The sequence below is a fragment of the Aspergillus pseudodeflectus genome, assembly GCF_044049435.1.
Source record: "Aspergillus pseudodeflectus strain CBS 756.74 chromosome Unknown BJX68scaffold_1, whole genome shotgun sequence".
Lineage (NCBI taxonomy): Eukaryota > Fungi > Ascomycota > Eurotiomycetes > Eurotiales > Aspergillaceae > Aspergillus > Aspergillus pseudodeflectus.
In genome coordinates this window covers 1,323,130-1,347,049 of record NW_027263777.1, presented here as the reverse complement: position 1 = coordinate 1,347,049, position 23,920 = coordinate 1,323,130, and the positions used below count along the sequence as shown (strand labels likewise).

General features: G+C 51.4%; 9 protein-coding genes across 9 annotated transcripts; 7 read left to right on the top strand and 2 right to left on the bottom strand.

The window, feature by feature from the left end:
* Positions 1 to 110: 110 nt before the first annotated feature.
* On the top strand, positions 111 to 1,961 carry BJX68DRAFT_223280 (putative short chain dehydrogenase). Its single transcript, XM_071038117.1, has 3 exons — positions 111 to 801; positions 860 to 1,198; positions 1,325 to 1,961. Exons 1-3 carry the CDS (start codon positions 592 to 594, stop codon positions 1,634 to 1,636), a joined length of 861 nt encoding a protein of 286 aa, XP_070905881.1. The 5' UTR covers positions 111 to 591; the 3' UTR covers positions 1,637 to 1,961.
* Positions 1,962 to 2,467: 506 nt separating this feature from the next.
* On the top strand, positions 2,468 to 2,902 carry BJX68DRAFT_11767 (uncharacterized protein). The gene has a single exon (XM_071036054.1). The coding sequence runs from the start codon at positions 2,567 to 2,569 to the stop codon at positions 2,792 to 2,794; it is 228 nt and encodes a 75-aa protein (XP_070905880.1). The 5' UTR covers positions 2,468 to 2,566; the 3' UTR covers positions 2,795 to 2,902.
* Positions 2,903 to 4,532: 1,630 nt separating this feature from the next.
* On the top strand, positions 4,533 to 6,811 carry BJX68DRAFT_260595 (transcription factor domain-containing protein; the record flags this gene model as incomplete). The annotated part of the gene is made up of 2 exons (XM_071043917.1): positions 4,533 to 6,741; positions 6,795 to 6,811. 2 exons carry the CDS (start codon positions 4,533 to 4,535, stop codon positions 6,809 to 6,811), a joined length of 2,226 nt encoding a protein of 741 aa, XP_070905879.1.
* Positions 6,812 to 7,196: 385 nt separating this feature from the next.
* Positions 7,197 to 8,222, top strand: BJX68DRAFT_260594 (NADP-dependent oxidoreductase domain-containing protein; the record flags this gene model as incomplete). The annotated part of the gene is made up of 2 exons (XM_071043916.1): positions 7,197 to 7,531; positions 7,586 to 8,222. The coding sequence occupies 2 exons, from the start codon at positions 7,197 to 7,199 to the stop codon at positions 8,220 to 8,222; spliced, it is 972 nt and encodes a 323-aa protein (XP_070905878.1).
* A 582-nt stretch (positions 8,223 to 8,804) lies between these two features.
* BJX68DRAFT_251638 (uncharacterized protein) lies at positions 8,805 to 12,597 on the top strand (the record flags this gene model as incomplete). Its single annotated transcript, XM_071042419.1, has 2 exons — positions 8,805 to 9,044; positions 9,103 to 12,597. 2 exons carry the CDS (start codon positions 8,805 to 8,807, stop codon positions 12,595 to 12,597), a joined length of 3,735 nt encoding a protein of 1,244 aa, XP_070905877.1.
* A 2,763-nt stretch (positions 12,598 to 15,360) lies between these two features.
* BJX68DRAFT_260592 (glycoside hydrolase family 3 protein) lies at positions 15,361 to 18,096 on the bottom strand (the record flags this gene model as incomplete). The annotated part of the gene is made up of 4 exons (XM_071043915.1): positions 15,361 to 16,651; positions 16,709 to 17,727; positions 17,778 to 17,918; positions 17,974 to 18,096. 4 exons carry the CDS (start codon positions 18,094 to 18,096, stop codon positions 15,361 to 15,363), a joined length of 2,574 nt encoding a protein of 857 aa, XP_070905876.1.
* Positions 18,097 to 18,728: 632 nt separating this feature from the next.
* On the top strand, positions 18,729 to 20,214 carry BJX68DRAFT_251636 (general substrate transporter; the record flags this gene model as incomplete). The annotated part of the gene is made up of 2 exons (XM_071042418.1): positions 18,729 to 19,018; positions 19,068 to 20,214. 2 exons carry the CDS (start codon positions 18,729 to 18,731, stop codon positions 20,212 to 20,214), a joined length of 1,437 nt encoding a protein of 478 aa, XP_070905875.1.
* A 272-nt stretch (positions 20,215 to 20,486) lies between these two features.
* BJX68DRAFT_223272 (Endoribonuclease L-PSP/chorismate mutase-like protein) lies at positions 20,487 to 21,391 on the bottom strand. The gene is made up of 3 exons (XM_071038116.1): positions 21,096 to 21,391; positions 20,714 to 21,035; positions 20,487 to 20,659 (listed from the first exon to the last, which is right to left on the bottom strand). Exons 1-3 carry the CDS (start codon positions 21,283 to 21,285, stop codon positions 20,581 to 20,583), a joined length of 591 nt encoding a protein of 196 aa, XP_070905874.1. The 5' UTR covers positions 21,286 to 21,391; the 3' UTR covers positions 20,487 to 20,580.
* Positions 21,392 to 21,544: 153 nt separating this feature from the next.
* BJX68DRAFT_260589 (Zn(II)2Cys6 transcription factor) lies at positions 21,545 to 23,841 on the top strand (the record flags this gene model as incomplete). The annotated part of the gene is made up of 6 exons (XM_071043914.1): positions 21,545 to 21,601; positions 21,658 to 22,395; positions 22,452 to 22,661; positions 22,714 to 22,859; positions 22,908 to 23,128; positions 23,186 to 23,841. The coding sequence occupies 6 exons, from the start codon at positions 21,545 to 21,547 to the stop codon at positions 23,839 to 23,841; spliced, it is 2,028 nt and encodes a 675-aa protein (XP_070905873.1).
* Between the last annotated feature and the right edge of the window lie 79 nt (positions 23,842 to 23,920).

Below are 23,920 nucleotides of genomic sequence, written 5' to 3'. Positions count from 1 at the left end.
AATAATGATGATGCTTTCATTACTAGGTCTAATTCTAAGCGATCATAAGCTAATTCTTACTGCTCTTTTTTGGAACACAACGTGAATTGGTGTTAGTAGAGACACAGAATCCCCATTCACGTAGCTAATCTAATCAATGAAATTTGGCATTCAAGATCAATTCATGGACTGTGATTGTCTCACAGGAATTGCTTGTGTTTGATCTACGGGGTAGCAAGGTACAATGTACATACAATCTGGTCGAGTGACCTGTAGTGGAGACGGCTCTGTCATTCCCCGGGCCTGGAGTCTGGACCCGAACCCTCACAGCCTTTGTCCAGATTCTGTCTGTTCACATGAGCTCCCATGATTTCCCCAAACCAGGTCACCCCTCAAGGGTGATTCCTGCATTGAGACATCGTGAGTCGGCTATAAAGTTCGACCTCCAGTCGCTCCAGAAATGTTCTTGCCATCATCAACCAAATTCCTCGCTCTCGTCGACTCCTCCACATTGACCTGTCGCATACTCTCTTAAAACTTATACCCGAGACCTCTTCTCTTCGGTTCTCCCAATCAACCAACAACCTCTCGCATACACCTCATATCACAGCCATGTCTGTCTCCATTGAAACCACTACTCCCGTCGTCCCTGTCAAGCAGGAGGCTGCCGCCGTCGGTACCAAGGGCCGCATGCCCGAGTTCAGCCTGGCCGGAAAGGTCGTCCTTGTCTCTGGCGCTGCCCGTGGACTCGGCTTGACCCAGGCTGAGGCTCTGCTCGAAGCCGGTGCCCGTGTCTATGCTTTGGACCGCCTTGAGGAGCCCGTAAGTTTCACTCCGATTTGGTGTTACCAGGGTTCGTGCTAACACATGGCCGCAACAGTCTCCCGAATTCTTCAACATCCAGAAGCGCGCCAAAGAAGAGCTAGGCACCGACTTCCAGTACCGTCGCATCGACGTCCGCGACACCGAGCTCCTGCACAGCACTGTTGAGGCGATCGCCAACGCCGAAGGTCGCATGGACGGTCTGGTTGCCGCCGCTGGTATCCAGCAGGAGACCCCCGCCTTGGAATACACCTCGCAGGATGCCAACAGAATGTTCGAAGTCAACGTCACTGGTGTCATGATGACCGCCCAGGCCGTCGCAAAGCAGATGATCCGGTTCGGAAACGGAGGAAGCATCGCACTAATTGCCAGCATGAGCGGTACCATTGCCAATCGGGTATGTTCTTATCTTTCTGTCGGTGTCGCACTTCTCGTTTCCCCGCATGGAAACTCTCCCCCGCTTTGCCCTATCACTGGTTATTATCCGAGTCGCAGCCACGCTAACATCTTTCTCCGATCATAGGGCCTTATCTGCTCTGCCTACAACGCTAGCAAAGCCGCCGTCATCCAACTCGCCCGCAACCTCGCCGCCGAGTGGGGTCAGTACAACATCCGTGTCAACACCATCTCCCCCGGCTACATCGTCACTGCCATGGTTGAGCAGCTCTTCATCCAGTTCCCCGAGCGCCGCGACGAGTGGCCCAAGCACAACATGCTCGGCCGCCTGTCCTCCCCCGAGGAGTACCGTGGTGCCGCCGTCTTCCTTCTCAGTGACGCCAGCAGCTTCATGACTGGAAGCGATCTCCGCATGGACGGTGGCCACGCCGCATGGTAATCTGTTCTATACGATGACCACCTCTTGCATCATTGCTTTCACACAATTCGCGGCTTTAATTTTTCAGCATGATCACCATTTACGACTGATTTGTCTTGCGGAATTTTCTCATTGCATGGCGTTTCCGGAAGCGATTGCCGCATCCTGACTTTCTTCCTATCTTAATCATCATCTGACATCTGATGGGCAAAAAGAGTTTCATTTAGCGTCGTTGTCGCCAGCAAAAGGTTACTTAGCGAAGGGCTTAGACTTGTCTTTTTTCTGCCTTTTCTCATTTTATGTACCAATCCATTTCGAGCAGAAATCCAATCGAACTAATACTGCCAACCTTGAACTTTTCGAGTCATTCGCAGTCCCAGTACTTGATTTCAACAGCGACTAACGGATAAAGTTACCTAAGTGTTGCAGCAGCGTGCCAGCGTCACCCACTTAGTCTCTGATCTGGCAGCACACATGACCCCACCTGCACAATCACACATCATCCATCCAGTCTCCCAAGCCTCCTATTAGCCGGCGGGGGGGATCCTGGGAATTTTGTCCGGAAAATTGGAAACACATCCCCGGCACTTGGATTCCGAAACCTGGTTGGACGAGCCTAGATTCTAGATTCTCGATTTCTCGTGAGTCGCGACATCCCCGCGAATCTCATTCCGCTTTTCTGGACTTGCCAAGTACCACTAATTCGTTGGATCCTGGGGCAGTCGCCCTTCGGTTCCGAGTTATCCACGGATGAGACGGAGTGGCATTTTTCAAGTTTCGTTTCGTTACTCCAGACTTGGACCAGATTCGTTCAACGGAAATCATGACATCAACCACTGAATTCATCTACAAGATCGAAAGGAAAAAAACTCCAAGAGCGCCCCCGTGGGTTACTTTCTATGGAAATACCGATCTTCGTCTTTGACGTCGTGGTTTGAATTCCGAAAGGTCATGCGCGATCTGTACAGGATCCTGGGAGTGAAATCTCTCGCCTCTTGCCTGATCTTACCAACAACTGATTCAAAACCTCCGCGCCGGCCATTGTCCGATTTGTCTAGACTTGCCATTTCAGGCTCTCTGCATTGTTGCCCGTGCGTCGCGCGGTACAGCAGGTTACGAACTCACCCACAACTTGGATCACCCAAGTTGTGGACAAGGAAAGAGCCACGACCCGGCTGAATTCAAAATCCAGCCATGGTGACACGGCAAGGCGGCTGGGGCGTTGGCCTCCCGTCAGCCACGTCGCCCTTTTTTCTCCTCTCCAGAACTTTATCCGGAAGGTAGGTAGGTGGTCAAGTGGTGGAACAGGGCGCTCGAGGTTGGCTTCGATTTCGAAACTTTTTCTCTTGGGTGGTTGTGCGGTGATTGGGTGATTCTTATTGGTTGGAGTTGCGATATGTTTGCGTGTGCTGATGTTCAGCAGGGTGTTGATACCACCTGCAGGAGACTGGGGTCGGCTCGGTTTGCGTCGGCATACTATGTACCGAATCAGCGAGGGGCGTCTGATGTCCCAACGCCGCGGTCACGGGGAGCCCTAATGATGCCTCAGGTGACTGTTCAGATCCTCGGAGTCCCTCTACGATGCTTGTGAGCCCTGGGGTTATTATTTATTGATGGAATGTATAAGAGTTAGTGCGGTGAAGCTTCGACAACTGACATAGAACTCTCTTGCATACGGCATTTGTATCTATTGCCAGTGACGTGTGGTGGCACGACATTACCAGCTGCTTGAAATCGCCTCTCGATATCCAGGTTTCGTCGACAGGGTTGTTTGCGATGCGGTAATCGATTGATGTTGGGACCGTCTATCCAATCCACGTACGCAGGTGATAACTCTGCAGTATCCCCTGTGTCACTTGTGTATGGCAACTCGCAGTGGCCACTCCGCAAAAGCAATTTTAGCCAGGATTCTGCTAGTAGATATTAGCTAGACCCTAATCGATGCTAATGTCAATGCTAATGTCAATGGTAATATTAATGCCAATATTAATGCCAATATAGAGTATTGATGTTATTATTAGAGGATTAGAGCCTTAACTATTAGGCTGCTAGGGCACGTGATATACCTACCATATATCTCTAGAAATTTAACGGCGTAACGCTAAAGCAGGCTTAGCAGCCTACCCACTATATACAAGGCAGGCGGTTAAGTTGAGCGGTTAGCTTCAAATTGTTTTGCGGAGTGGCCGCTGCAGGTTGCCATACCTGTGCTCCGAAATCTTCGTGGCCTTCCGAGGGCTTGATCGGTGGTAGGGTAAGCTTGTGTGCGGGGCGCTCTCCAAGGTTAGCTGGACGATGGGAGCCACCGAACATTGATCCTGCTAGCAATGGCTGCTCCGAGCTTTCAGTGACCTCTATATTATCTGGTCTTTGGTAGCAGATTTGAGTGAGTCTTTGGAACTCTCGGGCGTAGGCAATAACACACCTCTGGGCACTTCTTGCAGCGTTATACCACCACCACGATACTGCAACAGCAGCGTGAGTAACAAGAGAGTAACAATAGACCTGAAGCTTTACATGCGTCTCTGACCAAGTCCTGACACGAAGTTCTTTTGCTCGAGTCTTCTCCAGTGTTCGTAGCTCATCACGTGTTGGTTTATACGGCGCTAAGCCGCATTTGGATTTCATGCTCTATTTTGCTCGTGGAAGTTTGCTGGATTGTTGACGAAAATCTTGCAGAGATGTTTTGCTGACCTCAGAGACCTTCATGATATTCCAACGCCTGTCTACGCTTACCAGGCGAACTCCCTCGCCTCCACATTTCGCCTCGGGTCAGGAAGGAACCCGCCTGCTAGCGTTGGAAAAGTCACCCGCGCCTCCCCCGCAAAATATCGAACGACATCCTGCTTTCGACCAGAAAAGGCCCGAAGGAGCTGAGAACCAGACTGGCAGGATAACTCGATAAGGTCGATGTCCAATGGCCCCAGATGCAAGACCTTCTTTTGCCTCTGACGGGGCCTTGACCTCTCACGAGAGTCCTCCGCGCCGTCGCCCCGTTTCTGGTCAACGATTGCGGAAATTGCGAAAGATAACCCGAGCCTGCGATGCTTGCAAGGCGAAAAAGAAAGCCTGCACAGGAACCATTCCATGTGGGTTCTGTGTCCGTCGCAAGGTCGACTGCACTTACAACACTACCTACAATCGCGGTGCTGCTATCACTCCTCCCCCATCCGGTTCACACATGGAACACGACGCGCCCACTCCAAGCTCGCGACAGATTACGCAAGAAACTGAGAGTGACGCCGCTACAACATTTGAGCCACCGGGAAGACGGCATTCGACTGACGTCGGCGATCAATATTGGGGACCGACTTCGGCGCACTCATTCCTGGGCTGGGCAGTTCGGGATCTTCCACCGAGTCCGTCGAACGCGGTAACCGCCGCGCAAGAATCGGCACGAGCTTCAAAGACGTCCATCTTTCATTTTGGCGACCGCGTGCCCCCTGATGTTCAGCTGGCGGATTTCCAATGGCCAGACCGGATGACGGCAGAGAGCTTGACTCGTCGATATTTCGAATTCGCTTGCCCGACATATCGAACCCTACACCAGCCGACGATCGAGGGGATGATACATGAGATATATGGAGAGGATACGTATTATAATGGCCATAATTCGTCAAATGGAGAGTCGGCTGCCTCTTATGCGATACTCCTGATGGTCTTTAGTACGGCCACCATGTTTCGGTCAGGCGCTGGTGGCCGCATGAGGGACGCGGATGAAAATGGTTGGGTAACGAGTGAGCAGTACTTTGCGAAAGCAGAACAGCTTCTTTCTCAGGAAACCGGCGTGCCAACCCTGGAGTCAGTCCAGGCGCGCTTTTTGATGGTTCTTTATTTGATCAGCTCTTCACGTGCGAACAAAGCCTGGTTCACGCTCAGCACTTCAATACAGCTAATGATGGTGCTTGGTCTGCATAGCCGACGTTCGAACCGAGATAACACTGGAGAGAACTTGATACAGCGGGAATGTCGGCGGCGGACTGTTTGGTGTTCTTATACTCTCGACAAGTACCTGAGCGTCATTCTCGGAAGGCCCCGACTGTGGCACGATGGAGACGTTGATGAGGAGCTTCCCGCTAGGGTCAATGATATTGATCTCACGCCCACGCGAATTGAACCTCCAAAATGGGACTGTGTCATGGACGCTCCCGTGCTTCACGCTATCTTATCTCGAACCCTGTCACAAGCCGCGAAAGAACCGTATGTCGTCGCTGGTATATCCAACAGAGACCAGCTCAACACAATCAGAAATTTATGCAAGAGCGTTACCGAGTGGCAGGCTGGATTACCCCCTCTCCTGTCCGGCGCGATTCATCCCAGCAGTCTCGTTCCAGTATTCCAGCGTCAGCTTACTGTTCTGCAGCTGGCACGTTACCACCTACTCATGTTCATTACTCGGCCATTGCTGCTCCGGAATTATGGCCAAATATGGCCTGATTGCGAAGCTAGCTATTTTCATTATCTTGGAGTCTGCCTAACAGCTGCTCGAGACGCGATTGAACTAGTTCTCAGCTTCGTGCGTGAAAACCAGTTATTTCACGCATTTTGGTACTCCCAGTATATTACCTTCAATGCGCTGTCTATCATCTACATCTACCTCATACAAGTTCAACGCGGGAGGCTTGTCCCGATCAGTGCCACTCTCGGCCGCTCCCCGAACGGAACAAACTTTCCCCCTCTCGACGAGGCTAAGCTATACCGATTGTCCGAAACTGCCCAGTATCACCTTGCCGATGCTACGGTTCGCAACGCACCCTCATGGAAATACAGCGCTATCCTGCAAGGCCTCCGACGAGAGCTTGAGCGCCTTGGCTTGAGAACGCCCCTGGGTCCTCCTCCTAACAACCCGGGAGAGCCAACCGCTAGAGAGGCGCCTCCAGCCCCGATCGACAACACTTTGACCCCGACTGCCCATCCAATCTATCATCAAGTACGAGAGGCAGAACCGATACCTGCTGCTCCACCTCTTGGGGAGCCGAGTGGAAGCGCCTTGCCCGTCTTGGGATTACCTCGACTAGGCGACCCTTACTTTCCGGACTCACGGACGGAGTATTTGTTCGATAGCTTTGCGACCGATAAGGATTTGATGCTTGATTTCTGGCCACAGCTGGATAGCTTGCCTATTAGTAAGTTTTCACGCATAGAGGACGGAAGGGCTTTGATCGCTGACTTTTACCAGGCTATCTTGGAAACTGACTATCGTCAAAAAGGAGGTCAACGACTGGAATCTGAATAGCGAATTTATTGTTGTGCTCGACGTGTGTGGACTTTGTAGGGGTCATGTCATTGGTCTACCGATGTATACACAAGATCGAGCATGGGAGACACGGTTCAGTTACTTTTCCATTTTTAAATTCCGAACGAGCAACATGGCGCAATGCAAAACTCTGATTTTCCGTCAAGACCCATATCAAAGTGTCTTCGCAGCATCCGGGGAGATCGCGGATTTGACTGCGATGGCACGGTTCTCCGACATGCGTTTTCCGCCCGGCCTTCACACGCGAGCTTTAAGTCGTACACCTCGTCTTCGACAACACCCGGGAATTTCGAAAACCACTTGAATTCAATACCATCCCTCACAATGTCTCTCCCTACTCATTTCACCCTCAACACCGGAGCGAAAATTCCAACCGTTGGATTCGGAACATGGCAAGCTAAGCCCCTCGAAGTGGAGAATGCCGTCGAAGTCGCATTGAAGCAAGGATACCGGCACATTGACTGCGCAGCTATCTACCGCAATGAAACAGAGGTTGGAAATGGAATTCGGAAGTCTGGAATCCCCCGCGAGGAAATCTTCATCACTGGAAAGCTGTGGAACACAAAGCACGCACCTGAGGATGTTGAACCGGCGCTCAACAAGACGCTGAAAGACTTGGGTGTCGAATACCTTGATCTTTACCTGATGCACTGGCCTTGGTAGGCATTTTTTGAGTTTATCATTCTTTTTTTCAAAGCTGATTGCGGACTCAGCGCTTTCAAACCTAGTGAAAAATGGTTCCCTCTCGATGACAACGGCGTGTTCCAGCTCTCCGACATCGACTACATTACCACATACAAAGCGATGGAGAAACTACTAGAAACCGGCAAGGTCCGCGCAATCGGCGTGTCTAACTTCAACGTTCGTCGTCTCGAAGAACTCCTCTCCCAAGTTTCCGTCGTCCCCGCCGCGAACCAAATTGAAGCCCACCCCTACCTCCAACAGCCAGACCTCCTCCGCTTCTGCCAGGACAAGGGTATAATTGTCGAGGCATACTCACCACTCGGTAACAATCAGACTGGTGCACCACGTACAGTTGATGACCCTGTTGTACACGAAGTTGCGAGACAGCTGAGCATGGATCCTGGGCCTCTGCTCGCGAGCTGGGGCGTGCAGCGCGGAACCGTTGTGTTGTCGAAAAGTGTCACCCCTTCCAGAATTGCGGCCAACTTGCAAGTCAAGCATTTACCCATGGATGCCTACAATACTCTCACGGCTCTTGAGCGGCATAAGCGGTTCAACTTCCCGGGTAACTGGGGATATGATATCTTTGAAGAGGTTGGAGAGGAGGCTGTTCGCAAGATCGCATTGGAAGCTGGGCCTGCGAATAAGATCAAATTTACGGTTTAGATAGGACATGAAATAGTTTGAAAATTGAAATTTATAGAGGTTTGCCTTATAAAATACTCGCATTTTTTCAGGCCTATCCATTATTGTGCCATATAGCTTGTATATATCGTGGTTAAAGAGGAGTACAGAAGATTTGATGAGCTTGAGCCTACTATTAAATCTCAAAGAAGATATTCAAAGACAAGGGAATCTGTTCAGGCCTCAAGAGGGCCTCGGCAAAAATCAGAATTCACTTCCCCTCGTTTGGCGATTCTTTCAGTGGGATAAATGTTGGAAATCCGTACGGCCCACAGTAACCGGAAAATAACCCCCACACTTCCCCTCCGCACTTTCTATCCGCCATCTGTCATCTGCACAGGAATCTTCTGTTTTCCGTGTCACTTTTCCATCATTGTCGGCACAGCCTGGAAAAGCCATGGCAGTCTATACCCCATTCATTATTGCTCGGCCTTATGTCTCCGAGATGGAGATCCTGAACGGATTCTATCTCTTATACCTACCAGCTCTCGCGGTTCAAGCTCGCTCTCTGTTACCCGTCTCGCTCTCGATTTGGCACATGCAAATAGAATCAGGATCGCAACCATGGCGCCACCAGCTGTTCTTGTGAGACCGGTAACACCGGATTCTGTTCCTTCGAATGATATTTCCACTCCGGCTAGCGATGCCGCATCGTCCGCAACGTCCGTGAACGAGGCCGAGGAGAGGCCTATCTACACCATTGATGATCTGTTACGGGCGAGAGCCGAGGGTGATAAAGCTGATGAGGCTATTGTTGCGTACCCGTTTAAGGGCACGGAGTACACGTACTTTACTCCCCGGGAGGTGAGTTTTGCTTCTTGACAGTATGGCGTTCGAGATAGACTAATGAGTGGTTGAACAGTTACACAATCTCGTCGAAGCCGCAGCAGTCAATTACGCACAAGTCATCCCACAACGACGAGCATCCGATGATCCCGTACAAGTTGTTGGTTTGCTCGGTCCGTCGGACTTTGAGTACTTGATCACACTCCTTGCCGTCTCGCGGTTGGGTCATACCGTGCTCTTGCTTTCGACTCGTATCGCGGAAGACGCGTATGTTAGTCTTGTCGAGAGTACAAAGGCTGCATTCTTGATTGCGTATCCTGCTTTTCAAAATGTTGCGGCGAAGGTCTCAGCGCGCACGGGGATTGTGCTACAACCTGTGTTGACAAGGGAGAATTTCAACTATTCTACGGCACGATTACCGCAAGCGCAACTTGATGGCCCTGTTGAAAATAAGAATATTACGTGGATCATCCATTCCAGCGGGTCAACAGGACATCCGAAGCCCATCTTTCAGACACATTCGGGCGCGCTGAAGAATTATGCGAACAACTTCGGTCTAAGGGGGTTCATTACGCTGCCTCTTTACCATGCGCATGGCATTAGTTGTCTGTTCCGAGCTATTCACTCTCAGAAGCCAATCTACATGTATAATGCGGAACTTCCGTTGACTGGCCCGCACCTGCTCGCTACGCTCCAGGAGCATCCGGATATCGAAGTCCTCTACACCGTACCATACGGCTTGAAGCTCCTCTCTGAATCTGAGGAAAGCATGAAGGTTCTTGCGCGGTTGGAACTCGTCATGTTTGGAGGATCCTCCTGCCCCAAACCCATTGGCGATAAGCTTGCACAGAATGGCGTGCGCCTTGTTTCCCACTACGGGACTACGGAGACTGGCCAGCTCATGACATCCTTCCGAGAACGGTCCGATATAGATTGGGATTATGTTCGGCCTGGACCCTCTCTGCTGCCATATATCCGATGGGATGAGCAGATGCCTGGTTTGTATGAGCTGTGTGTCCTGGAGGGATGGCCGTCAAAGGTGGTCAGCAACCGGCCTGACGGGGCATATGCGACGAAGGATCTTTTCGAGAAGCACCCTACCAAGAAGAATGCGTGGCGGTATTATGCCCGACTAGACGATACACTTGTTCTGGAGAATGGAGAAAAGGCAAATCCTCTGGTCATCGAAGGCGTCGCTCGCAATCACCCGAATGTCGCCGAGGCTATCGCTTTTGGCGCGAATAGATCTCGGCTAGGTCTATTCTTGATTCGTGTGGAGGGACGTACCGATGAGACGGACGAGCAAGTTATTGATTCTGTGCTTCCGGCGATTGAAAAGTGTAACGCACAGAGCCCTGCTTATGCTTATATTTCGCGCGATATGATCCGTGTGTTGCCTGCAGATACCGTTTACCGCAAGACGGACAAGGGAACGGTCATTCGGTCAGCATTTTACCGTGACTTTGCGGAACAGATTAGCCAGGTCTATGACCAAGAAGATGCTAGTGGAAGTCAGATTCTTGAAGGCGATGAATTGGCTTCTTTCCTTCGCGACAGCCTGCTCGATATCAGCTCTATCGAACCTTCTGCGTTGCAGGACACAACCGATGTGTTTAGCCTAGGCGTCGACAGCTTGCAATCTCTCCGTCTACGGAGTATTGTCCTGAAGACGTTGAGCCTCGGTGGCCAGAAGCTTTCTCAGAACTTTGTGTTCGAAAATCCATCAATCCAGGCCATGGCTGAAGAGCTTACCCGGTTAAGGACCGGACACGAAAGCCAGAAACAGGCCCGGGTTGAAGAGCGGATGGCAGCTCTCATTGAGAAGTACAGCCAAAATTTCAAGACGCATGTCCCCATTCCCAGAGAAGACGACGGTGAGTATGTCGTCGTTACTGGCGCGACTGGTTCCCTAGGCGCACATGTTGTTGCCCAGCTTGTCCAGTCAGAACGAGTTCGGAAAGTGTATTGTCTCGTTCGCGCCCCAACTCCTCTATCAGCCTTCCACCGAGTTCGCCAGAGTCTTCACGCCCGTTTTCTCTCGACGAACATTACGCCCAACGCAGAACGCAAGATTGCCGCCTTACCAGCTGACCTCTCGAACAGTACCCGGCTAGGCCTTGATCAAGCTGTCTACGAAAACATCATCGACTCTGTCACAGCAGTAATCCACTGTGCCTGGTCGGTCAACTTCAATTGGTCTCTCGAGAGCTTTGAACAGCCTTGCATAGCTGCTACTAGGAACCTGATTGATCTGTGTCTCGAGGCCCGCGGACCAGCTCCCGCGAACTTTTCCTTTTGCTCATCTGTCAGCACAGTCGCTCGTACACCAGGCAACTGGGTCAGCGAAACACTTCCAGAGTCACTCAGCCACGCCCAGTCCATGGGCTACGCGCAGTCGAAGCTCGTGACCGAGCACATCGTGAGCCGTGCTGCCCAGGCCACGAATATCACTTCTCGCGTACTTAGAGTGGGTCAGATTATTGCGGACTCAACACATGGAATCTGGAACGCTACCGAGGCGATACCTATGATTTTTCAAACAGCCGAGACAATCAAGGCCCTTCCCCTGCTCGACGATGTTCTCTCCTGGACCCCCGTTGACACAATCGCCTCCGCTGTTATCGAAGCCACCCGCTCACCAACCGGCTCCGAAGTCCTGAATATCACAAACCCAACCCTCAACCACTGGAGCCGGGACCTCCTCCCATTTCTTGTCTCAGCAGGCCTGGAATTTGATCCCCTCCCGAAAAGGGAATGGCTAGATCGTCTCCGTAAATCCAACCCTGACCCATCAGCCAATCCTCCCATCAAACTCCTGGACTTCTTCGCAAAGAAGTACGACAACGACAACCCAACACGCGTCCTCTTATACGACACGAAGAAGAGCCAAGTCGCCGCGCCGTCTCTCCGAAACGCAGCAGGCCTCACCCCAGACTTCGTGTCAAAATTCATATCCTACTTCCGTCGACAAGCTTGGCCCTCCACAAACCAACCGACTATACTTCCGCAGGTAGGGAACGTTATCTTCCTAACAGGTCCCTGCGGCTCCGGCAAAACAACCGCCTCGCACTTTCTCTCATCCGCATTCGACGTAACTACGATTGAAGGCGACGACCTGCACTCCCGCACATCAAGAGCAAAAATGGCCTCAGGGATCCCTCTCACAGACTCAGATAGATGGGAATGGCTTTCGCACATCAAGGGAGCCGTAATGGACCGCCTCCTACAGCCGTCCACATCGCAATCTGCAGTCGTCGTCACCTGCTCTGCCCTGAGAGAGGTGTACCGTGATCAACTTCGCAGCTTGGCATACCTTCTTGAGTTTCCCGTGAACGTGACATTTATTCATCTGTCTGTTGGTAAGGAAGCGAAGAGCGAGTTGAAGGGGAGGTTGCTGGCGCGTTCGAGAGAAGAGGGCCACTACATGGAGCAGGGGATGGTTGATTCGCAGCTGGAGGTTCTGGAGATCCCTGAGGGAGAGGGAGATGTTGTTACTGTTGATGCGGTCCGAGGAAAGGATGAGGTTCTGGCAGAGGTGGAGGGGATTATTCGGGGGATCCTTGGTGTTTAAGATACTGTCCGATATAACTGATGAATTCATGTTGACTAAATCCATTTGGAATTCCTATCGCTATCAACCATACGAAATCGGTCGTCCTGTAACTGCTGGGAGCCTCTTTACCTCTGGGAAAAAATTTTCAGCACACCTGAGTCTTCATTTTATCCAACCTCGCAATCTTAACAGTCTTCCAGCTAGCTGTCTCTTTTTTCCCTACGATAACAGCCGTCCGCATCTTAGACTAAATTCTCTCCTGGTTCAGCCACCGAGAGATCTCCTGCATGGCACTCTTCACAGACAGCCTTGGAGTACTGACACCAATACATGTAGAAAGCAGCATCCTATTCAGCCCACGTTACAAATCCACCCACCTCCCTCGCATCCCATCAACTTGACCAATTTACCAAGCTCCCCTCAGACTGGATTTGGCGAATGATTCCCTCTTGTCTCCGGAACTTGCAACCTCGTATACAGTGTCCGACTCGCTGAACCCGCAACCCAGGCACTCACGTAGACCCCAGAAAATGCCCAATTGCAATTGCCTGCTTGGGGAGAGGCCCCCAGGAACATTGAGCTGCAAGGTGTGTTCGGCAACCGGCCCTATCCTCACATTCCCGTAGCCCGCCCAAATCAGATCGGTTGTTGAAATCACAACAAACGGTATCGGGAAGACGTATGTCGATCAGTGAGTACGACAGCTTGTGCCGTTGGTAGAATATCGAGCAAGTGAGCGAGCGAGCGAGCGAGCGGCGGCGTGTATGCGTTCCACTGATTCTGCGCTCGAGTAACCTCTATTTTCTTGGGTTGCGTTGCTGTACTTTAGACTTTTAACAACCAGTGCCATTCCGGGGATATATGGTGTCCAGGCCGGGTCCTCGGCTTGCAAGACTGACAGCGCCAGATAGCAGATGTGAGTCTCATGATGCCGTTTTTCATATTCTTATGGTGGTTGGGAGCTTGGCTGGAATCATGGGAGGTGGTGATGGATCGATCGTTCAAAATAATGTATGGGTAGACGTTCCAAAAGCGAGTCGGTAGCTAGATCTTCTATCTAATCGTTTAGTGGTGTGTACATACCTTCAATGCCTGGATGTGCTTAGGGCATACAGCAGAGAAGAGTGATGGATCAGGGCCGTATTGATGTCTCGTCTCGTGTGCTTGAGGAATTTAGGCTCGGAGGACGGCTAGAAAGAGAATAAGGATCATATCGGACAGATGCCTTCGGGAAGTAGAGGATTATAGAGAGATGGGAGGGGAAGAGAAAAGATGAGAAGAACGACCTGGGACAGGTGCCCCGGAGTGTAGACAAAAAACCTAGGGAGAAGAGGGGAAGAGTTCGAGGAGAAGGACAACCTGTGACAGGTGCCTTCATGAAGATAAAGAGGAAGAAGAAGAAGGAAAGCAAAAATGCAAGAGGAGGGGTAGAGGAGAAACTAAGATGGTCCACCTGAGACAGGGGGCTCCGGAAGAAAAATCAGAAGAGGGTAAGAATGGAAAATAAAGATATGTTGTTACCAGGTTGGCGTGGTGTTTGCTGAATTTATTTCCTGGGGAAGTCTATGATTGTGCACATTATCTATTTCTTTTTAATTTTATCTATTTATGTATTGCCTATCGCTACGTAACCACTACCCGATTGTGGGATCACTTGCTTATATGGGCTATTGTCGGAAAGTGTTGCCCAGGTGCAGGCTATACCATGCGTAGATAGGGATTATATACTCCGCTACGGTTACCGGGTTTCGCGATGAGAAACATGGTACAAAGGGCCGCGAGACGTTCTTTCCACTTCTGGTTTAGGAACGCGCAGTTGCCGGTCGCTCCTCACTCGCGGCTCTACTTTTGACGGAGGGAAGGAACGACCGGGGCCAGGACTGCCTGGCTCCTTCCTGTTACAAGATAGGAAGGCACACACGTGTTTGGGTCGCGCCTTCCTCCACAGCCGGCTGACAACTGACGGAAGGAGCGACCAGCGCCTACGCTCCGTTCCTTCTTATTCTGTAATAGGAAGGCACGTCTCTGGTTGCGCCTTCCACGCTCATCATGATGCAATTTTGTTACAAGGATGCAAAAACGCACAAGCACAATGGTCCAGGTTCAATGCTCGTCTCTGGTCGCACCGGTTCCTCCAAATATCCGATCAACAGCAGGGTTCCAGGACTCGGCGTCGAATACGATAAAAGACACGCACGCTACAGGCGATGCGGTAGCAATAGTTGTGCAGACCAACACAAATGGTTTACACGAGGAGCAGATGGTATTTCCGATGGGAGGTGGTTTGGCGGCAATTTCACAGGAGGCGCGACTTCGGTGCCTCGGGTAGATAAATGGAAACTTTGGCTGTACTTAGGAAGCTGAAAGGATATCCCAGATACCCCTTGAAGCTGTTTTCGATCCAGTCTCCAGCCCATGTCTAGTGACAATGCCAGTGGCAGTCTCGAACGTGCTAAAACGGTATGGCGTATACAGCCTCCGTCGGCTATGTCGAGTTGTCGATTGTCTTGAAGTGGTTCTGGCTGGACGGGAATGTAGATGCGTGACACGGTAGCATTGTCGGATAGGGCAGCGTGGAGAGGATAGTTGAACGACATGATTTTTGCCTCCACCGTCTACAAGGTCTGGGGCGTGGGATGGCAATGGCTAGATATTAAGTATATCTTTTGGCTTCTGATGTATGCTAATGGTAGTTGCCTTTGGTGGATGGGCTTACCCAGCAGGGGCGTTTTGCAGGATTTCCCGAGGTATGACCTTCAAATATCTACCGTCTATACTGCTCTAATCAGTTTTGATAGTATGAACCCACGAAATCTCTTCCAAAACCTTGGCCCGCCCAATAACAGTCGCATCTCCAGCATTCGTACCGACCAAGATATCAAACTCTGCCCCAGCATCAATGACCCATCGGCCAACAAGCGCATCGAAAACACCCAAGCTGTAAGCATCGATCTCCAGCCTGACAGTACAAGTCTCTCCAGTATTGAGCTCCGGAGTCTTTGCAAAGCCGCAGAGCTGTTTGACTGGCCGGGATAGTCGTGTTTTAGACGCTGGCACAGCAAAAGCAAGGAGGGTCTGGCGGGTTGGTAGGTCATCGCCCCCCATGTTCGTGACTAGAGCAGTGACGGTGATCGGGGTCTGTGGTCCAAGGATGCCATTTGTTATGGCGGCATCCGATAGTTTGAGTTCAGAGTATGAAAGCCCATGCCCCAGAGGGAACAATGGCTCGACTCCAATGAAGTCAAACCACCGGTGCCCGACGTGGATCCCTTCACCGTAGAGGACTGTCGAATCAGTACCAGGCTCCCAGGGTTGGGAGGTGCCCGGTGCGTGCTCGATCCGGCGTGGGTAGGTTACAGGCAGTCGACCACTGGGGTTGAAGTTTCCGCAAATGACGTCTGATACAGCATTTCCAAGCTCCTGGCCTTGGTACCAGCAGTAGAGAACAGCTTGTACTTTGTGAATCCATGGCTCTGCGTTGACCGGTGTTCCGGCTTGAATGACGACAATCGTGCGAGGGCAGACAGCGGCGACTTCTTCAATTAATCGAGCCTGGTCACCTGGAAGCTCCCACATGGGCATATCGAGTCCTTCCGTTTCCCACTCCTTATCCCTGCCTACCACTACGATGGCAGCGTCACCGCCGCTGCAGAGTTGAGCGGCTTCGCTAGGCAAATCATTGCGACTTTCCTCTTCATAACCAATTCTGACCCCTTGGAACTGATCTTCCATGGGCTTGAGGCGGCCGCATAATTCTGGGTCCAGCTGTCGGTCGTGTGAATGCCCCTCTGCGACAAGGTGATACTCTTGACCGGCAACCATATCCATAGTAATGAATACTTCGTGAGATCCATAGGTATAAAAGAGTTCACCGTCGTGCTGTCTCTTTCCAGACTCCGAGGCAACCTCTTTTCCATCCACAAATAGTTTTGACGGCCCAACACCAGCGAGGGATAGCTTGTGCGTGCCGGAGGTTTGCGCGGTAAGGACTGTGCGAACACGGAAGCTGTAGTTGGTCACTCTGTCGATCTCGGGTGGGAGGTCGCCGTATGAAATGTAGTACAGATCGTCGCTGTCATGGGTTAGCTCGATGCAACTTTAGATTGCAAGAAGTAAGAAGTGGGCTTACATATGGCGTGAGGCAACCGGACTCTGAGTCGTATCATGCCCATCAAACCAATCGACCACGCCTCCTGTAATCCCATTGTCCGGATCATAGCAAATCTCTGAGGACGCTGTTGGGAGATATCGATTTACTTTTGACCCTACATGGTGAACAACCTGAGTTCCTCGGGGCTCAAACTCAGCCTTGATGGACTCAAACGCGGATGTCCAGTACGGCGCCTTGATGTAAGCGCTTCCCCCACCTCCAGCGACTATCCGTTTAGCGTTAGGACCAACAATGGCAAGTTTCTTTGGCGCGGTTAGTGAGCGGAGCGGCAACGCCTGGCTCTCGTTCTTGAGAAGAACGATGCCAGATCTTGCAGCATGCCGAAGCTTCTGGGCGTGCTCTGGCTTGTTCAAGCAGATCTCAGCAACGTCAGACGCGTCCTCAAATCGTCCTGCTCTCTGGAGAAGATGTAAAAGGCGTCGTGCTGATTCCTCAATCTGTTCGACTGAGACCTCGCCATTCTCTAAGGCTTCCTTGACTGCCTCCTCAGTCCGCTTCAGTGGAGGTCCCGGCATTTCCAGATCCATACCTGCCTTGAGAGATGGGCCTACAGTATTTGTAGCTCCCCAGTCGCTTATAACAAGTCCATCCCATCCCCATTCCTCGCGAAGGATGTCTGACAGTATCTCGCCGGACGCGTCGCAGTGAGTGCCGTTCAATCTGTTGTACGCACTCATTATACACCAAGGATCTGCGTCTCGCACAACCATTTGAAACGGGAGTAGATAGGCCTCGCGTAGGGCTCGCGTGGGCACAACCCTGTTGCCGCCGAAACGGTCAATCTCCGAGTCGTTGGCCACGAAATGCTTTGGGGTTGCACCGATTCCTTGGGACTGAAGACCTTGGACTAGTGCTGTCGCAAGCTTGCCAACGTGGTAAGGGTCTTCGCCATAGGTCTCAAAGTTACGGCCACCTAGTGGGTTCCGAGCAAGACACATTGTTGGAGTCAGTAGGACAGATGCAGACTTGGACCTTGTCTATGCCTGGTATTAGTAAGATATTCGCTTGAGGTAGTATCGCGTCATACCTCCTCTGCGAGCAATTCGCCCATATCTCGAAGCAGCTCGATATCCCATGTTGCCCCTAGACTGACTCCAGAAGGGAGAAACGCAGCCGGGACACCTTCGCCAAACACCTCACCTCGGGCTCCAGAGGGACCATCCGAGACCTTCAACAGCTGTTATTGTTCTGAATGTATGATGAGAAAGCTTGTCAAAACGAACCTTGATGTTGGGTATCCCAAGGCGGCTTATTTCGACGGAACGCCATGTCGACCCACCCGCGGTCATAGATATTTTTTCCTCGAGAGTGAGCTGAGATAGCAGGAGCTCTACGTCGATTGCCATCTTGTCGCCCGGGGAAGGCAGCGGTGTATCAAGGCACGGCGCGATAAGAAAAGATCCGAGTGGCGGGCGCGGTCAACAGGACTTCATACTGGGCGACCGGGCGAGCAATGATATACTCCGGATCGTGGCCGGAAGTAGAAGGGCCCCACAATAGGCTTTGTTAGCGGCGCAAGATGAGTTCCGCACATTTTGCCTTACCAATCACTTAGCGATGTAGTTACCTTCCCCAACTTGCAACACCAGTACCCCGGGGTAGACTGTCAGGGGGATTGTCTTTCGGTATCGCCAAAGCATATCAGCATGCGCGGAAAATGTTTTCCTTCTCGGAACTACGCTAAGGCTTATCATTGGAATCTGGGGTTATCGCATCACTACTCCAGTCCCCAAGAGGCGCCCTGGCACTAGCATCGTGTGTCTCTGGTGCCTTTAAAGGACGACATCCTGCTTCTTGTGTCTCGAGAGATTCGTCAGAGCTCAGCCTTGACATTGTTTCCAAACAATTCTTCTTATCTTCTTTGACAATGACCGAACTCAACAAGTCCTCGAACGACACCAAACAGGATGTCACTCTTTCCAAGGACACCGAAGTGGTCGCAGGCTCGTTACTTGTAACCCTATCTTGGGTCGACCAGATGCGAGGAATCAAGCAATCATTTCGCGCAGCTGTTGCATCTGCAGCGTGTTCTGCGGCAGCCGTCTTAGTAGGCTACGATATGTATATGATCGGCTCGATCATCGCGAACCAGGAGTTCATCGAACAGTTTGGTGTCTATCACGACTCTCTCGATACATGGACCCTCCCAGCCAATAGGCAACTCGTCTGGACTATATGTCAGTTTGCGGCTGCGATATTGGGTGCAGTTATCGTTGGTCAGATTAGCGATGTGTTAGGCCGTCGGGTCTGCTTTCTCGCCACAATTGGGTAAGACACCATATTTTGCCTACCAGTGAGTGGTGCCTAACACGAGCAGACTGACATTTCTTGGGACTACCATCGAGGTTGTCTCTCCGAATTGGGGGGTTTGGTCACTGGGAAAAGTCATCTTCGGCCTGGCCATGGGATTCATGCAGGGAAACACCCAGGTCTATGTCTCCGAAGTGGCCCCTGTCCATATACGCGGCTTCATGCTCTCGCTATTCCAGCTATGGCTTGTCCTAGGCTCTTTCCTGGCAACCTGTGTGCTTGAGGGGACCTCGAAAGTTTCGGGTAGTTGGTCCTGGAAAGCCGCAATCGTATCACAGTACGGAATCGGAATTCTTTGCCTGTTGCTATTCCTCTGCCTGGCCACCGAGTCTCCTTACTGGCTGGTCACTAAGGGCCGCCACGAGGCTGCGAAAAACGTGCTGCTTCGCCTTCGTGGCAGAGAATCAGGGTTCGACGTCGAGGTTGATCTAGCGATCATCAAGGCGACGATTCAACAAGAGCAGGAAGAATCTTCGGCCGGTGTGACGTACCTCGAGTGCTTCGGGGGAGTCAACCTTCGCCGCACATTGATTGCATGCCTTCCCATGGCCATGCAGCAATTCTGCGGGTTTCCTCTTTGCGGCAACTATCTGGCGTATTTCCTGACGCTCTCTGGACTGGACAACGCATTCTTGATCACTCTGATTTCCACGCTTCTCTCCTTGGCTGCCGTTCTTTTGTCATTCGCGTTGATCGAAAATGTGGGTAGACGCCCTCAGCTCCTCGCGGGTGTTTTTGGCATGATCCCGTGTCTCCTGGCCATCACTGTCCTCGGATGGGTGGCACGTGGTACAACCGCCAACGGCCAAGCACTCGCAGGGTTTTCCATCATTTGGTGTATCTTCTACTACGTCAGCTTGGGTGCGATCGGTTGGACAATCGTCGGTGAGGTATCTTCATCGCGCCTTAGGGCTAAGACCACGGCGATTGCTACTTCCGTCAATGCACTGTGCAATTTGGTTTGGGCCATTGCTATCCCGTACTTGATCAATGCGGAGAACGCAAACCTAGGTCCAAAGGCAGGAGTTGTCTTCCTCGGTCCCGCCGTGGGATTGAGCATCATTGCCTTCTTTGCAGTGCCCGAGACAAAAGGGAGGTCATTTGCTGAACTGGACCGTCTCTTCGAGTTGCGCACGCCGGCGCGAAAGTTCTAGGGAGGAACCAACAGTCGCTGATACTGTACGGCAATATTTGTACCTATAATCGTCATCATGGAGATTCATAGCAGGGCAAGTCCCGTTCTGGGCAAAATCGATTGTTCCATCAAAGTGAGACGCGTAGGATAAGTGTCGAGAGAGTCGAAGTTTCCGCCCATGACAGCTTGTTTGAAGCACGTGATCGCCTACCCACTCAAACAGGAAAGGCCCCTGAAGTGGAGGTGTTTACGGTCGCGCTGCGCCTTTCTTGTTTGAACCAACACATTGATGCTCGAGATTCCGCCGGAGAGCTCTCCAGGCTTGAGATAAGGCTCGACGCATCATTATTTCTCTCAGGTGTGCAGATCACCCGTCTTCTACAAGCTAGGCCATAATAGTCTGTCCGATTTCACTCAGCATGACAACTGCAGATGGAAGTTCAGGTTTACCGCGCTCTATTTCTGTATGTATAACAAATCGTTTAATTTCAAAGGCTGCCCTCTTTAACACTCTTCAGGCCTTGCTTGTTCCCTCTCTCTTCGCACCCTCCGGATCATAGGCCGACACTTCAATCTCAACCCACATCCGCTCTCCGCCCAGACGACTGATCTGAACACACGTCCATGTCGGGTGGTTGTCGGGCATCCACTTCCTGAAGTTGCGAACCATGGCTTCCTGCGCTTCCTCGTCTAATGACACATGGAACGAGTTGATCCGATATACCTGCGACCATCCAGCGCCGCCAGCGTCCTTTAGGGCAATGTCTACATTGACGAATGCCTGGTCGATCTGCTCGGGAACTGTTCGGCGTTGGGCGCCGTGTTCATCAAGATAGCCACCTGTGTGTGCCAAGAGACTTAGCAGGATTTTGGGACCCAGTTAATCGATTCGGCCCTTACCTTGACCAGCGCAGTGAATGAAGTCGCCAGTTCTCACTGCCGAAGAGTACCAGTGAGATTTCCTGTTGTTTTCGCCGAAGCCCTTGTAGGCGTACTGCTTCATGGACATTGTGGAAGATGGGCTGGAACTGAAACTGCGTGAGTGAGGAGGAAATAGTTGCTTTGCAAACTTCAAGTAATATGTTCTCATCCAGAGTATTGGAGGTCTTGGACATTCAGCCCTCAATGCTTCTCAGGATATTTATCATAGAACTCAGCGGAAGATGAGTTCCGCGCTGGGCCTGCACAAGTGGGGAATAGAGGGATCCCCCAATCGGCATCCACGGTCTTCTCCAAACTGTGGAGACGAGCTTGATAATCCAATCCAGTGTGGGCTTCTGAGAGTGTTTAACGATCACACATCGCCATTACGACTTCTCCGGACAGGATCAAATCTCAAATCTATGGTCATGAAGAGGAAGAACACAACTACCGCATGCCAACCTTGCAGAAAGCGCCGGGCAAAGGTACATTACTGCTCTTTCAGGGCCAGGATTAAGGTCATCCTCTAACAATGTACCAGTGCGATGGTCAAAAACCCCGCTGCTCACGATGTCACCAGCGCATGCTGCAGTGCGTCTACTCCATAGAGGCTGATGGCCGACGACCGGCATCCAAAACACATGTTGAGTTGTTGCGATCGCGCATTGATCTCCTGGAGCGGACACTGCGAGCTCATTCGATCGACGTTGACAGTGTCGCAGAGAGCCCCGATCCTAGGTCTGGATACGATTCGCGCCCACCCGGATTCTCCGGAAGCCTGTCTAGAGATGCCTCGATGACCTTCGAACAAGACGGAGAGGCGAGGTATTTTGGGATGGCAAGCGGGCGTTTGGAGTTTAAGCCGACGACGCGCACGACGACTGAAGAGCTGCAAACGGAGTCCAGCATTTCGCGCCTTCGGATAAACTCATTTTATCAGGAAATAGTTAGTGAGCGAATCATCACTGAGGAGCTGGAAGATGAGTTGATAGACCTATATTTTAGGTGGGAACAGCCTTGGGCTCAAACAGTGGATGAGAAACTGTTTCGTGATGGTCGTGCGACCGAGGGGAAGTATTTCAGTCCTCTGTTGCTCAATTGCATTCTGGCAATCGCAAGTCGGTTTTCTCTTCGCCCAGAAGTCCGCACAGATCCCAATGATCCCAACACGGCCGGTCGATTATTCTTGGAAAAAGCGGAAATTTTCCTACATTACGATTTGAAAACCCCTAACATTACCACAGTCCAATCGCTGTGTATCCTGGGCAATATTTATGTGGTATCAGTAATCAGCCGATAGCTTTCTAGACTGTGGCTAACAATGGTGTATCATAGGCGATCGGGGCCGATGCGGCGTGCTGGCTGCATATTGGGATGGCCTGCAGGCTCGCATTGGATATGGGTATGAACATTGATTCTGCCAGTGTAGCTCCATCGGGCTGGCTTAACCCTGAAGAAGTTGAACTGAGGAAACGAATCTACTGGTCATTGTACTGTACAGACAAGTTGGCCTCAATGTACACAGGGCGGGTTTGCACCATGCTGGTTAGTCGCCTGGATATTTTACAAGTATGCTGGAGCTAATATAGTCTACAAGGACTCCCAAGCCCAGGTATCTCTGCCAAAGGTGCTTTCTTCGTCCGAGATTGAAACTCCACACGACCTTCGCCGGTCGGCCCTGGGACATATCCAAAAGGCAAACATCAGCCTTTGCCGGATCATCGAGAAGATCCTCCTAGCCTTGTAAGAAACCATTCTACGGACATCTCACAGGAGCTTATACTTTGCCAGCTATGCGCCGAAATCAAGTATTCAGAGGCATCAAACCACCTCCTTCGTGTCACGCACAGTTCTTGAGTTGAAAAACTGGTACTATGATCTTCCAAAGGAGCTGAGTCTGGAGCATAACGGTACACCTCAAAGTGAGCCCGCAATCTACACAACACACATGGTTTATCATACAGCTTTCATAATCCTGATGAAGCCCGCTCTGCTGAAGTCGCAAGATACAGGTACGGCTCTGATGACGGTTTCACCCCAACTTAGAAATGTGCTAACAGGGTTATTAGAGAGTCGTAGAATCAGCTATATGGCCGCAACAGACATCTGTAGCGTGGCGCAAAAATACCGAAAGTCATTTGGCAGCTTCCGCCAGAGCCCGCCAACGGCGACACACTGTACATTGTCTGCCGTACTAACTTTGATTAACGCTGCACACCACTCGTGGGACGGAATCAGCGGTACAGTAAACAACAAAAACATTGAACTGGGCCTGACAGTCCTGGAGGAGCTATCTGCCTGCTGGAATATGGCGAAGAGGATTCGACAAAATCTCCTAAAGTTATATCAGCCTCTTCGTCGTGGGCCTGGTCACACTACTGATGGTAAACATTATTCCTCGGCAGTAGTCAATGCCGATGTGGAGGCAAGCAATCTTCGAGCTGAAGCATCGACTGCACCGTTGGCCGACGTTGTACCGCCTAGTGATGACTCCGGCTGGCAATTCACTCCCACAAACCCTCATGGGCAGTCCTTGGATGCCTTCATGGACTGGCCATTCAACGACTTCTCCGTGAACGAATCCGCTTTGCCTGATCCTGATTTCTTTGATGCATTGCATAACTTTTCCTACATGGAAACGAACCCCATTTTCCAGTTTGACGCCCTCCCGGACGACTACAGCAGTTTTGATATTCTGAACAGAATACACGTCCACAATCTGTGAAAGCGCTAGCATATATTAGGCATGCCCCCGATACGGGCCACTATCTTGCCGGTATTCCCAAGTGCCTTGAAGTTTTGCA

Bases quoted from the DNA above. Each gene is read 5' to 3' on its own strand.
- BJX68DRAFT_223280 (XM_071038117.1), top strand. From the start codon at position 592: ATGTCTGTCTCCATTGAAACCACTACTCCCGTCGTCCCTGTCAAGCAG. The intron at 802-859 runs GTAAGTTTCACT...TGGCCGCAACAG, and splicing joins TGGACCGCCTTGAGGAGCCC to TCTCCCGAATTCTTCAACAT. The intron at 1,199-1,324 runs GTATGTTCTTAT...CTCCGATCATAG, and splicing joins GCGGTACCATTGCCAATCGG to GGCCTTATCTGCTCTGCCTA.
- BJX68DRAFT_11767 (XM_071036054.1), top strand. From the start codon at position 2,567: ATGCGCGATCTGTACAGGATCCTGGGAGTGAAATCTCTCGCCTCTTGC.
- BJX68DRAFT_223272 (XM_071038116.1), bottom strand. From the start codon at position 21,285: ATGAGAACATATTACTTGAAGTTTGCAAAGCAACTATTTCCTCCTCAC. The intron at 21,036-21,095 runs GTAAGGGCCGAA...TGGCACACACAG, and splicing joins CATTCACTGCGCTGGTCAAG to GTGGCTATCTTGATGAACAC. The intron at 20,660-20,713 runs CTGAAGAGTGTT...TGTTATACATAC, and splicing joins AGAGAGGGAACAAGCAAGGC to AGAAATAGAGCGCGGTAAAC.